This window comes from Haliotis cracherodii, unplaced genomic scaffold (assembly GCF_022045235.1).
Source record: "Haliotis cracherodii isolate W230 unplaced genomic scaffold, xgHalCrac1.p SCAF_5, whole genome shotgun sequence".
NCBI lineage: Eukaryota > Metazoa > Mollusca > Gastropoda > Lepetellida > Haliotidae > Haliotis > Haliotis cracherodii.
Window position 1 is genome coordinate 14,553,440 of NW_027266308.1, and position 14,094 is coordinate 14,567,533.

Consider the following 14,094-nt stretch of genomic DNA (forward strand, 5'->3'; position numbering starts at 1 on the left):
GGATACGAATCTGAAATTAGGACCCACTGATAATATTGCCTTATACAAACCTTGATATAGGCTCAAACAATTTTAAATCATTATACTTTAATCGCATATAACACAGGCATTGAAAGTGTATAGCACAACGTCTTTGTAAGCCAAACATAAGTATCCACACCCTACATTTCGGGTTTCCCCCATCTTGATTTATGGGAATATTCCCAAATAGTGAGAAAACATACTCACTCACTCACTCCAAAATATACATGTGAAAATATTTGAAGATAAATAAGGGGTAAGGATAAAATTATTTTCCATTTGTATATATGATGTCGAAAACGGTGAGACAAGAAATACTATTTGTCTGGATTTTCTAAACAATAAAAGCACAAACCAAGTCCCTCGTAGCCAGCCTTAGCATCCCCAGATGCAGAAATGGCAGCAACTATCTCTTGATCAGCAAGTTTTTTGTACTCTGCAAATGTCGCCTTTGCTTGTAATCTGTTTTTCTTTGTCATCACACGTTTGAAGGTTTCATCCGATACTTTGATCGATTTGTCCTGCAACAAAAAAAAGAAACACTTGAAAAGAAACATTAACTCATCCTCGTCTGCTCTCAAATTAATGTACTATGATTGAAAACAAACAGATTCTAATCAAAGTCAGAAAATTGTTGGCTCTGTCAGAATAACAAGAAAATTGACAGGTGGAAAGTAATATGATAACAGGGAAAAGGCAAAAAATATGTTTCCATAGAAACTGAAGTCAGTATTATCAGTTCTAGAGTTACATCAACACATCAGAGAGCATCTCTTCAATGAGTGAGTGAGTTAATTTTCTTTTATGCTACATTCAGCTATATTCCAGCTATAGCACAGTGGTCTGTAAACAAGTGGTTGACAGCATGAGCAACAATTCATGATGACCCTCTGTCCACTTTGTAACCTCCACATCCTCACAAGTCCACTAACCCATGAATATCCAGGGCAGAATAGGTATTCAGTAACCCATGATTGCCACAAAAGGTGACTGCGTGTCGTAAGAGACGACTAACGGGATCGGGTGGTCAGGATCGCCATACTATTATATTATTTGGATAGTTCATACATCCTTCTATTCAGAGCACAACGGTATCTACATTCTTAAGGTTGTACCATCAAGGATACATTTGTGTTAAGTGTTAAAGTGTTGTGTTTCTTTTGCATAGACCAAAATTTAGGAATCAAGGTGGAAAAGTAATGAAGCCAAATTGTTTTAAACAACTGACATCTGATTAACTCATGAAGCCACACATCTTGTATTTTTAAAGAACTGTCAAAGTTCGCTACGGGCTCACCAAGCGCGACCACTTATAGAGATGTCCTCAGGATCGTCACACAGAAAGGTATTGTGTCGGAGTAAACTATCTGATTAAATAAGGTTACTTAAGAAGCAAAGGCCACTGGTTGTTGTTTTTTTAAAATCCAATGCAAATCAACAAAAGATTTCAATTTAGCTAACTTTACACAGTCAAACAATAAAAAAGTCTCATGCTTCATTGTTTCCCTTCTCACAACATCCTGACAACTCCCCTGATTTTATGCTTGTCTCTAAGGGGTTAACATTCTGAGAAACTGAAATAAATTCAATTCTATCAGCATCAACAATACTCGAATTTGCCCTGTTAACGAAAAATAGATTGACGTCGGCATTGAGTTTTCCAATACTGTTTCGCTCAAACTGAATTATGCATTGCAATAAATTGGATCATGAACTGAAATAACTCCCTGTTTGCTTTCTCAATCACTGGCAGCCCTCTCACTTGTATTCATGGGTGATTTCAGTACAGCAGCCATTGCATGACGTCAGACGCATCATGTCAAGCCGACATTTCCAACAGAAAGCTAACTTAAAAAAGAACTGTTATTTCTAATATAATAGTTAACTTTGATCTGACAGCATGACTTCACAATCTAATCACCATTGAACAAAACAAAAACTTTAATTCCTGAAATTTAACAATTAATAACCCTTGAACATTAATCCCAAAATACACAGCGAACAGGATCAATGACAGAATTAGTTTATGCTTGACAGGATAAAATATCTCTTTTTATGCAAGTCTTGCCTAAAATTAATTACAGCTCTGTGGTTTAGGAGTTTAAAGCTGGCTCACTATTGATCCTCCTGTCCCCATTATGTCAGATTCCCTTGGTAACTGTCTGGTGTTTTGATGCTCCAGCATAAGTAGTTCTTATCTCCCTTGATTTATGAAAAGCCTGCATAAACCATCTTCCTGAGGCAAGATAGTTAACTGACTTTGAAAGTCCAGTTTCCACCCTTGCCGAACTAGGCTGGAATTCCTGGGCTTGAACGTAGCGCCACCAGTGGCTATTACAAGTTATGTCCCTTCTAAGACTCTCCTATGGACCAATCAGATTCCACCTCTCATATCACTTGCATTTGCTTCAAACAAAATGGCGGCTCCAAGTCAGTATGATCTGCTCGATAATCAAGATCTATATTGTGATAAAACGGGTCTTACATCACGAAGTGCATCAAATGAAGTGAGCACCTTGATTAAAAACATGAAATGATTTTGAAAATATCTGTTGACAACGAGTTGGTGTGGCACATGCTTTGCAAATCCTGCAATTGACAGAAATCTGCACGACAGTTTACGAACTGGATTTCGATTTCGTTACGCGATTTTGATTGGACTCTGCTTAGACTCGTTAGTCCAGCCAAATTGTAACTCCATAAAAACAGAAGTGTTCGGCAAGGGTGGAAAATGGATTTTTATAGTCAGTTGACTCTCTTGCCTCGGGAAGATGGCATAAACTGACCTCTCAAGTTGATTATAAATCATTGACAAGCAGAAAAAAACCACTTAGTGCCTTCTCTTAAACATGCAGTTCACTCTACAGTTATAAATCCTATTTTCTGAAAAAGATATTACAGCCTTGAAAGTTTTCTTTTAAATATATTTGATAGATATGCTATCACTTATGAAAATTATTTTTTTTATTTTTAGGTTCAAAGATATGCAAAATAAGATAGCAGATAATTTTTCTTTCTTCAAATTTCAGTGATAATAACACTTCCTAAACAGACTGATATTGGAGAACCACATGCTATCAGCTGCTGGTTGTACGTCCCAGACTCAAGTACTGCGGCCTTCATCAGACCACACTGTTTGTAATAAGCAAGACGAGGTATTTTTGAAAATAATTGTGTCAACCGTATGTGAAATGGCTAACTAGAGGTTTAGATATGCTTTGATATACATATCCTACTGATGAAAGGATGTAAGAATATTGACTGTAGGATAAGCATGTGGTACTACAGCTCAATTCCAGTACCAAACATATTATGAACACCCTTCAAAATAAATTTCTTAAGCATAAAACATAAACCATACAATTTGTTCCGTGGAAAGACAAATGAAACTGAAGAACATGCCGTTTGTATTCTGAAGAATGGAAACTTACATGGTCAACAACAAAAACGTCATGCAGTAGGTTAAAAGTATATTAAGTTTAGTTTAATATAAAGAAAATAAAAATAAAATACAGATCCTTGACATCAACACTTGCCTCTCTAACATCCCCTCTACCTCGTACAGATCCTTGACATCAACACTTGCCTCTCTAACATCACAGCTACTTCGTACAGATCCTTGACATCAACACTTGCCTCTCTCACATCACCTCTACCTCGTACAGATCCTTGACATCATCACTTGCCTCTCTATCATCACCTCTACCTCGTACAGAGCCTTGACACCAACACGGAACCCTCTAACATCCAAGGGAGCACGAGTGGCCCTATTGTCTAAAATTCGCTGTGCAGAGTTGCGTCCCTTGGGCATGCCAGAAACATATGATTGTGGGTTCGAATCCCGGTTCGCTCCAATTATGTTTCTAGGTTTGTCAGCACCATACACGTGCTCGTGGGTTTCACCGAAGTGGTAAACGTCTGAGAGATCTGCATTACTTTGGGCTTTCCTCCCACATTAAGCTGACACGCCGTGATACAACTGGAATACTGTTAAGAGCGGCATTAAACCAACCTCACTCACTCTCACATCACACCTACCTCGTACAGATCCTGGACATCAACACATAACCCTCTAACATCACAGCTACCTTGTACAGAGCCTTGACACATCAACACTTGTCTCTCTAACATCACACCTACCTCATAAGGTTGCTTAACATCAACACTTACCTCTCTAACATCACACCTACCTTTTACAGAGCCTTGACATCAACACAGAACCCTCTAACATCACACCTACCTTTTACAGAGCCTTGACATCAACACAGAACCCTCTAACATCACAACTACCTTTTACAGAGCCTTGACATCAACACAGAACCCTCTAACATCACACCTACCTTTTACAGAGCCTTGACATCAACACAGAACCCTCTAACATCATAACTACCCTGTACAGAGCCTTGCCACACCAACACATAACGCTCTAACATCACACTTACCTTGTTCAGAGCCTTGGCATCAACACAGAACCCTCTAACATCATAACTACCTTGTACAGAGCCTTGTCACACCAACACATAACCCTCTAACATCACACTTACCTTGTTCAGAGCCTTGACATCAACACAGAACCCTCTAACATCACACTTACCTTGTTCAGAGCCTTGACACACCAACACATAACCCTCTAACATCACACTTACCTTGTTCAGAGCCTTGGCATCCTGTTCGGCCTCCTTCTGGTTGACCTCCCATCCTGAATCTCGGCCTCCTTTCAGGAGTTGCAGCAAGAGCTCTTCAAACTCACCACTGGTATCTGAACGAATGTCATTTTCCAGATCAGACGTGTAGGCTGAAACAAAAACACTTAAGGTCAATATGGACAACAGGTCATCAGCACATGCTCACTGTATACCCCCAAAAAGGGTGTTGAAAAGAAATTACGAACAACTTTAAACCGACAGGACATTTTGAGAGGAAAATAAAACAAAAAAACAATTGAACACAATTCTCTGAAATAATATCTTGCTTTCATTTAAAACACCAGATTCAATGAAAATAAGGATATCCACAGTTGTGAATGGGACTTAATTCATTTTTTGTTTGATGTATAATGGATGGAGCAGAGGGGTATAGCGCAGTGGTTAAGTGTTTGCTCATCTCACTGTAGGCCCAGCTAGGTTATTCCCCGATTGGGCACAATTTGTGAAGCCTATTTCTGGTGTCCCCTGCCTCATTATGCTAAAAGCAGTGTAAATCCATACACACATAATTTATGATGTTCAGCTTCACCACTTCAGAAGGGCGACAGATTGACCTACATTATGTCATAACAACACTCCCTTACACAACAGTTCATGTTCCACAGTGATAACACAATCATACCAGCAAACATCCGTTCAGGGTGGGGTATAATTATGACAAGGACCAATATTTTCGGGATTTGCATAATTCAAGACAATCAGTCTTCGTATTTCAACACTTGTATGGTTTGAACTTATATCAATGTAACTTTACAATTTGATATTTCTAGCTGGCTAAACAAGGTCCATATCCTACCTCGTCTACATACCAACATTAACCCACACACTGGCACTTACTGTTTAAAGGAAATTGTGCAAGTGGCTGAGTCATTATTGATTTTCAGCAATGTATTCATATAATTTCATATAATTCCGACTTTGCCTTTTATGCCCTATGGAAACCAAAATGCTGTTTGTTTGAAATTATGCTTTTTGTAACATCTTGCATTATTGTAGTTTTGCTCAAACTTTTTTTCCAATTTTAATCTAGGATATTATACGCAAAACAGCATCTTAAAAGTTTCTTCAACTTTGAATCTTGCCTCATGGCATTTTGACCAAGAACATAAATTAGTCTGGACAAGCAATGAATTATTTGAGACTCCCTTTAGAATGATCGCAACACAATAAGATTACACTGGAGTAATGATATAAAACTCCCTGCCAGCACACAGAGACAAAGGAACATATCAAGCAACTTGATTAGATGTCAAGAATTAGAAACAGAAATAAATGTCCATATAATGAGTCTAAAAAGAGTAACATGTTCTGTTATTCTCACCTCGTCTGTAATGCTCCTTGATTGCCTTGATGTCCTGAAGGAGAAGATGAAGAGAGAGTGTTGTTAATGGAACCGGTACTGTCTGCAATCTTGAGTATATGACAGGAGCGTGGCCCAGGTGAATGCATATTACTGGTAACTATGGTGGACATGATGGACATGATGGATAACAACTGCCAGGTGCCTGGATGACACATGAGTGACACATGAGTGACACATGAGTGACACACGACCCACATGGCTGGTGCTGGTCTAGAAATAGTACTGATCCAGGAATGCCTGATGACCACATAGTCGTCACATTACTTATAACACAACTCACATATGGCTGACATATGCCTTATATAACACAAAACACATATGACACACACAACACACACATGACATATAACACAACTCACATAGGACACACATGACTTATAACACAACTCACATATGGCTGACATATGCCTTATAACACAAAACACATATGACACACACATGACATATAACACAACTCACATAGGACATACATGACTTATAACACAACTCACATATGACTGACATATGACTTATAACGCGACACACATATGACATGCACACAACACACATGACTTATAACACAACTCACATGTGGCTGTCATATGACTTCTAACAACACACATATGGATGACATATGACTTATAACACGACACACATATGACACACACACAACACATACATGATTTATAACACAACTCACATATGGCTGACATTTGACTCATAACACAACTCATATATGACTGACATATGACTTACTCATGTTTTGATAATACTCAGTTCTACATCATATTTCAATCATGATATAAGCTAAAAGTTTACAAGACTTTATACAAACTTTCCAAAGTTGACAATTCACCTTGCCGATCAGTGCTACCCACCTTGTCCGACCTGGTACAGAGGATGCCGATCAGTGCTACCCACCTTGCCCGACCTGGTACAGAGGATGCCGATCAGTGCTACCCACCTTGCCTGACCTGGTACAGAGGATGCCGATCAGTGCTACCCACCTTGCCCGACCTGGTACAGAGGATGCCGATCAGTGCTACCCACCTTGCCCGACCTGGTACAGAGGATGCCGATCAGTGCTACCCACCTTGCCCGACCTGGTACAGAGGATGCTGACAGTGCTACCCACCTTGCCCGACCTGGTACAGAGGATGCCGATCAGTGCTACCCACCTTGCCCGACCTGGTACAGAGGATGCCGATCAGTGCTACCCACCTTGCCCCACCTGGTACAGAGGATGCCGATCAGTGCTACCCACCTTGCCCGACCTGGTACAGAGGATGCCGATCAGTGCTACCCACCTTGCCCGACCTGGTACAGAGGATGCCGATCAGTGCTACCCACCTTGCCCGACCTGGTACAGAGGATGCCGATCAGTGTTGCCTCGGATGTGCCTGGCCCCTTGACTGCTTCATGAACACAGTGAGCATCATACTCTGTCGGCTCCATCATCAAGGCAAGGACAAGCTCCTCAAAGTCCCCCCGGAGCTCCGATTCAAGATCTTTCATCAGATCCTGCAACAGTAGAGATGCACATACAATCAGCTTAGGTTTAAACCTTCATTTAAATGACATGATAGAACTGAAATATTGTTACAAAAAGTTGGAGACCCCATTAACACACAATCTACACAGCAGCAGAGCTCTCATATTAGCTTCACCTTATAGGTTTTCAAAACATGATTATACTATAATGGAAAGAAATACATTATCTTGGCTGACATTCTTTTACCTGAGACATACTTTTTTTAAACAGCAGAATTTCTGCCAGGTAACTTAATTCTTTATCCTGTGATCAAATTCCACAATGTTCCTGTTTATCATTCTAGGGTTGTCACCATGGACAGGATTGTAAGTTTCAGCAAAATAGTAAAATTCTATGACCTACAATATTTTCTCCCACATTTAACTGAAATACCAGGATAAAACCGAATTTTGTATGAGATGGATCCATCCATCCATTCACTCACTCACCTCTTGTACTTCCTCTGAGTGACTTTACGGCCTACTCACTCACCCTTTGAACTTCTTGTATTTATTCTATTTTGAATAAGATTACACCCCTCTCTTTTACTCACGCACTCACTCACTCACTCATGCTGTACCTTCTTATACTTCTCCTTGTACTTCTTCTTGAGCAACTGCCTCTGTTCATTACTCTTGTTGGAAATGACATCAATGATGACCTGTTCATCTGTCCCGAACCCATCCATGGCCTTGTGGAGTTTCTCCACCTCCTTTACGGCATCAAAGTTCTTGGCCGGAGTGATGGTGCCAGTCGTCTTTGGTGCCTTCTCATCCTTCTTGTCATCCTTCTTTTTAGTTCCTTCTCCTCCCCGTTTTGAGTTGAGTGGGTTTTGAGAAGAGTCATCATCCTTGCTTTTGTTTTCAGGTCGTTTCAGAGGCTTGCCTTTCGGAGGGGGAGCAAGAGCCATGCCAGCGTATTTTTTGTTTCCTTTAGACTGAGAACAAAAAACAATGATTACTCAATGTGCTCTCACACAGGTGGTCTATTCATCTTGTTTGTCAAGGTATATGACAGCGGTCTGCAAATAATCAAGTCTGGAACAGACAATCCAGTAACTTACATCATGAACATCGATCTATGCAATTGGGATTTGATGACATGCATCAACCAAGTCAGCAAGTCTGACCACCTGAACGCATTAGTTGCCTCCTATGATAAGCATGGCTTGTTGAAGACCAAGTCGGATCTCCACAGATCTCAAGTCATTAAGGTGCCACAATTAGCTGCGCAGAGTTACATTCTGTAGGAATTACAAGATGCTATAATGGTGGGTTTTAACCCCAATTTGATTGTGATGGTGAGTGAGCACTGCAGCCCTGGACATGGGTCACACCAACATGTTCACATCCGCTTCTAGTTGTCCTATGTAGAACTGACATGCCATGATATAACTAAAATACTGTTTAAAGTGGCAAAACAGCCAAATCAAGTCATTTACTTGCCCTTCTCCAGACAAAATAAGCTACAACGCTCTGCTTCTGTTACAAAGTGGTTTTAACTTCCCGATAATGGAAGTTCATTCAAAAGCAATGTCCTGACTAGGGTTGTAAGGACGTCTTTGTCCCAGAAACAAATAAATGTCAACTTAAAATCTTAGGCTGTTGAATGTTGTGGTCTGTCACATACAGAGCATGAACAGCATGAGATTTCCAAATAAGAACATGCGCAAGTGGTATAGCAACAGGTGTTTTGGGGCGAGCACTTCCAAGTGAATCAATGAAAATTTGGGCGAGCTATACCAAAACAAACCGAGAACAATTCTACCCTTCTGTTCACCAACAAAAATGTCTGACCTGAGGAACCATCCATTTAGTTTTCAAATAAGTAACCAAATATAATGTATGTCTAGAGGTAGTTATATAAAATTAGTGTCTTTAACAAGAAAAAATGTATAATGATCATGGCCTAAACCTTGACCTTCACGTTCAGGTAAAATGCACTGCAATATTGTTATTCATGAACCTCTGGTCACAGACCTATTCTAGGTCAAATCTAAGTGACCTTGACCTTGACCTAACTTTCAGCCCAAGTGCACTTCAATGTTGCATTTCATCAGCCTACCTTCTTTGAAGGTGTTTTGGATGCCAGTTCCTTCAGCAGCTTGGCTGTGGGATGCAAACATCGGTCCTCAATGTCCTCTGTCAGTTCTGCGTCATACTTCTTCTTGTACGCCTTCTTCACATTGGGCATGTCAATCTGACACACATACAACACACTTCAGAAGTGTTTCTACATGGTACTGAATTAATGGTGAAGGAATGAGTGTTTAATGTCGCTAAGCACAACTTTGCATACTTTTGAGGTATGACTTGACTGATTGATTCATTCACCAGAATAACATATTGTGTTTGATTGAAAATACGCTTTTTTTAAACATGTTTTTGTTTGCATTTGTATGGGTTGAATTTTTTATTCCAATTTTTCAAATGGTGCGTTGACACTCATTTTGGTTTGAAGAATTAGTGCATGTAAAGAAATTCAAACAAATTCTAAAATCAGAAATAAAGTGTTGTCATGTGCTACTGATATAAATAACATTTGATAGGAGGATTAAAAACTCTGTTACCATTGACGATAAATGATATTCTTCTGTTCTAAACTCTGTTTAAAACAGAATTTAGAACACAAGAACATCTTTTGAAACCACTCTTGAATAAATGTAGAATTGCATTTTCCAGATTTAGATGTTCATCGCATCTGGTGCATATTAAAACAGGAAGAAATACAAACTTTCCAAGGAATGTTGACAATGAGTGAGTGAGTGAGTTGGGTTTAACTCCGCTTTTAACAGTATTCCAGTTATATCGTGGTGTGTCAGCACGTGTATGGAGCTGACAAACCTAGAAACATAATCGAGGCAAACCGGGATTCGAACCCACAATCATAGGTTTCTGGCGTGCCCAAGGGACGCAACTCTGAATGTTGACTGTGAGAAATTTACAGTTTAAAGAAGAAACATACCCCCTTGTCCTCATTATCCATCTTATGTCTATGCCGTACCTATCTAGCCCCATTAATGTACCAATCTCCAAATATCTTTAAGTATAAGGAACTAATGTATTTACATATCAATGTATTAATGTCCACAATGAATGTCCTAACAGCTGGTATATGTACTGCAATGAAGTTAAGATTAGAAGTGAGTGAGTGAGTGAGTTAAGGTTTATAGTCAGTTTAGCAATATTTCAGCCATCTCGTGACTAAAAGATGAGAAGTAAAGAGGTTATTTCTGTATATCTTATATGCATACAGATTTGGCCTTTCAGTATTTCTGCAATAAACACATGACATGATGGTAAGAGGTTTTCATATACCTCTGCCCTTGTGACAAGGATCTTCACAAACACAGGGTTGGTAGCGTCGAGGTTCTTATACAGCTTTTCTGCATGCATGTCTGATGAACTCTTGACTGTCGATACTGCAACGACACACATCACACCATCACAGCTTCATCACAGTTTCATCACTTGTTCATCACATAATCACATATTTTTCTCCAACAGTCAGCAAGGAGATCAGATACGACAGCTTAAGTTGCTTGGAGCCAGTTTCTTATACAGAATCCCCATGTGAGTATATTGATACTGGTTACACTCTTGAGAAGATTTAAAAAACAATTCTGCATTTGTAATTATTTTTGTAAAAATTATTTTAAGATGCGATGTCTGTACATAACTGGTTGGCACACACATGAACATAAAACACAGATGTTCTCGCTGGATGAGTAATATTACATTGTAGTCTTTGGTTTGATCACTCGCACTTGGAATATCAGCACAGTGATCCCTCGCTATAACTCTACCTTAGGCATCCAAACAATTTATGAGCGTTATAGACAAACAGCGGTTTAATGAAGGTCGAGTCATAGATGGTAGATGACCAATAAAACAGTAGACATGCTCTGCCTACCTAACACGATCTACGTTGCACGTTTCAAAGTTTTAAAAAAGATTAGAATAGAAGTTGTTTATAATTCAAAGTGGAAAAAAAGATTTATCGTGTATTATCTATTATATCTATAGAGACCAATATCTATGATATGGTCTCTGGTATTAATGTGTGCTTTCAAAAAAACACATCATATAATTTTAGCGAATTCAGGTGAATAAACAGGTATAACAAACTTGGTCAATAAAAGTATGAAATTTGATATAAAACATCACTGGACATGATGATTTACCATTTAAAATGTATTTCCTGCTCTCTAAGGCATTGTTTTATATGCAGATATTAAGATTACTGTGTGTATTTTCTCGTTAACTAAGCCAGAAATAGTACTGTCTTCAGACTCACCAAATGCTCCCACAGCATCTGCATACTCTTGATCACACTCTTCCTTCACTGACTGTAAAAGCTCCTCCCCTCCAGACACCTGTAAGGAACTTTGGCATATGATTGTCTAAAAATGTACAAACTCACTGTGTTCAAGAGGACTGTAATGGAGTCTTTGATGCCATAGCCATAAATGTAAACAGTGTTTATCATATAGATTATATGATGTGATATATAGCATATCATAATTTGTAGTGTATTATTATATCACATATAGAAATTGTATCAAATCAAATCATTTATCATATCATATCATATCATATCATATCATATCATATCATATCATATCATATCATTGCAGTAGGAAACACCGGACATTTGGAAAATACTATGACAATGTTCATATCATCTTGTGAAAAGGACAATTTTTACGTAGTTAACGTGAATCAAACAATATACATATTAGTCAGTTTATATAATTACAATGCGACCATATAATTTACCGAAAACACTATTTTTCAAAAACAGATCGTTTCCTTAATCACCTAAACAATCTCAAAGGAACAAATTCTTCCAACTCACTGATTCTACCCACTCTGTGACTGCTTGTAAGGTCAAATTCTTAGAAAATCGACATATAAATAAGAAATATCTTGACGTTTATCTTCCACAAGAAGAAAATAGCTAGCACTAAAAAAATAGAAATAAAAATGTCTTCTACTACCATCAATCAATAGCAACCTTTATACTAAACTAACAGAAAATCTATTAGAAATAAAAAAACCACTGTGATCGTGGCCCTTTAACATTTAGATGTCATGGAAACTGGGAGAAAAACTTATGACCTTTGCTATCTGGACAGGCAATATCTATCAATGACGACACTGGTACATATAAGGTAATTTTTTATAGTTGTTTGATCACAAATCAGCCACCCTATTTCAACAAGAATATTTTAAAAATGAAATTTACACTCATTTGTTTCGCTGACAGATCACACAAAAAAAATTGTGCTTTCTCAGTGATTTTAGAAACATGAATCAGCAAAAACTCATTTTCTGCATCAGTTCCGTCATGTGTCATTGTCAAAACATTTTGCCTAAATTACCTCCCTTAGTCTTCCATAAATAAGACATTGTGTCCCCTTGTATAGTTTGAAAAACTTAATAGATAGAGGATGTCATTTTAAAAACCAAATTCCCTTATCCATCAAATACAAAAATAATGGCTATGTTGTGCCTCGTATATTGTCAATGATCAGTATGTACCAGACACAGATACAGGTCAACTTGAATACCTGATACAAACAAGGAATGGACTGATGCAGTTTACATACAGGATGTATCTCTTGTATTGATAACTAAAACAAATGCATACCTGAGGGAAACAATGGACAAAGTATGATAAAGGCCTTTTTAGCTGATGGGATATACCGGTACATGATTTGAGAAATCATGAGTTTTTTTGTTTTTTGTTTGTTTTTTATGCTGCACTGAGCAATATTCCAGCTATATGAAATATTGCAATATCTGTAAATAATCGAGTCTGGACCAGACAATCAAGTGATTTACATCATGAACATCGATCCACGCAATTGGGATCGATGACATGCATCAACCAAGTCAGCGAGTCTGACCACCCGATCCTGTTAGTCGCCTTTTACAACAAGCATAGTCGCCTTTTACGGCAAGCATGGGTTGCTGAAAACCTATTCTACCCCGGATCTTCACAGGTCTTTTGAGCCAAACCTTAACAATTATAACAAAAATTATCAGATATGCTCATAAGGACTGAAAATTAAACTTTGTTATTTCATCAATTGCATGTTTGGGACTTACAACAAAACAAAAAAGTAAAAATGAGTCGAAAAGGACGATTTTAGAGGATTTCTAGAAGCATTTTTCTGATTTCTGAACATGATGAAGTCTGAGACTCAAGCAGATGTACCAAGGAGAGGCAGATACAAACAGTACAAATGTCATGATGGAGCACGGACTTCCTCACAAAGATGCAAAAATCTTTCTTTATCATTCTTTCTAATTTTTCTCATGTTCTTGAAGATGCCACAAGTAACACACTTGCAAGTGGAAGAAAGAAATAGGCCTGTTGTCAACCATTTGAACATGTGGGCTCCTTTTTCATACCAATATTCAAAGTTTTTCACAACAATAAACATTTCCCATTTCCAGTGGGCATTGATGGAATGCAGACATGACATA

At 38.4% G+C, this 14,094-nt stretch overlaps 1 protein-coding gene across 1 annotated transcript in view; it reads right to left on the minus strand.

Annotated features, from left to right (window-relative positions):
* Nucleotides 1-14,094, minus strand: part of LOC139442857 (uncharacterized) — a 134,316-nt gene that overhangs the window by 54,904 nt on the left and 65,318 nt on the right. Inside the window, exons 16-23 of the mRNA XM_071223760.1 lie at nt 11,897-11,975; nt 10,918-11,021; nt 9,665-9,799; nt 8,181-8,537; nt 7,420-7,590; nt 6,049-6,082; nt 4,668-4,816; nt 377-542 (exon numbers count right to left, since the gene is read on the minus strand). Of these exons, the coding sequence (XP_071079861.1) occupies nt 377-542; nt 4,668-4,816; nt 6,049-6,082; nt 7,420-7,590; nt 8,181-8,537; nt 9,665-9,799; nt 10,918-11,021; nt 11,897-11,975 (1,195 nt within the window). The remainder of the gene's footprint in view (nt 1-376; nt 543-4,667; nt 4,817-6,048; nt 6,083-7,419; nt 7,591-8,180; nt 8,538-9,664; nt 9,800-10,917; nt 11,022-11,896; nt 11,976-14,094) is intronic.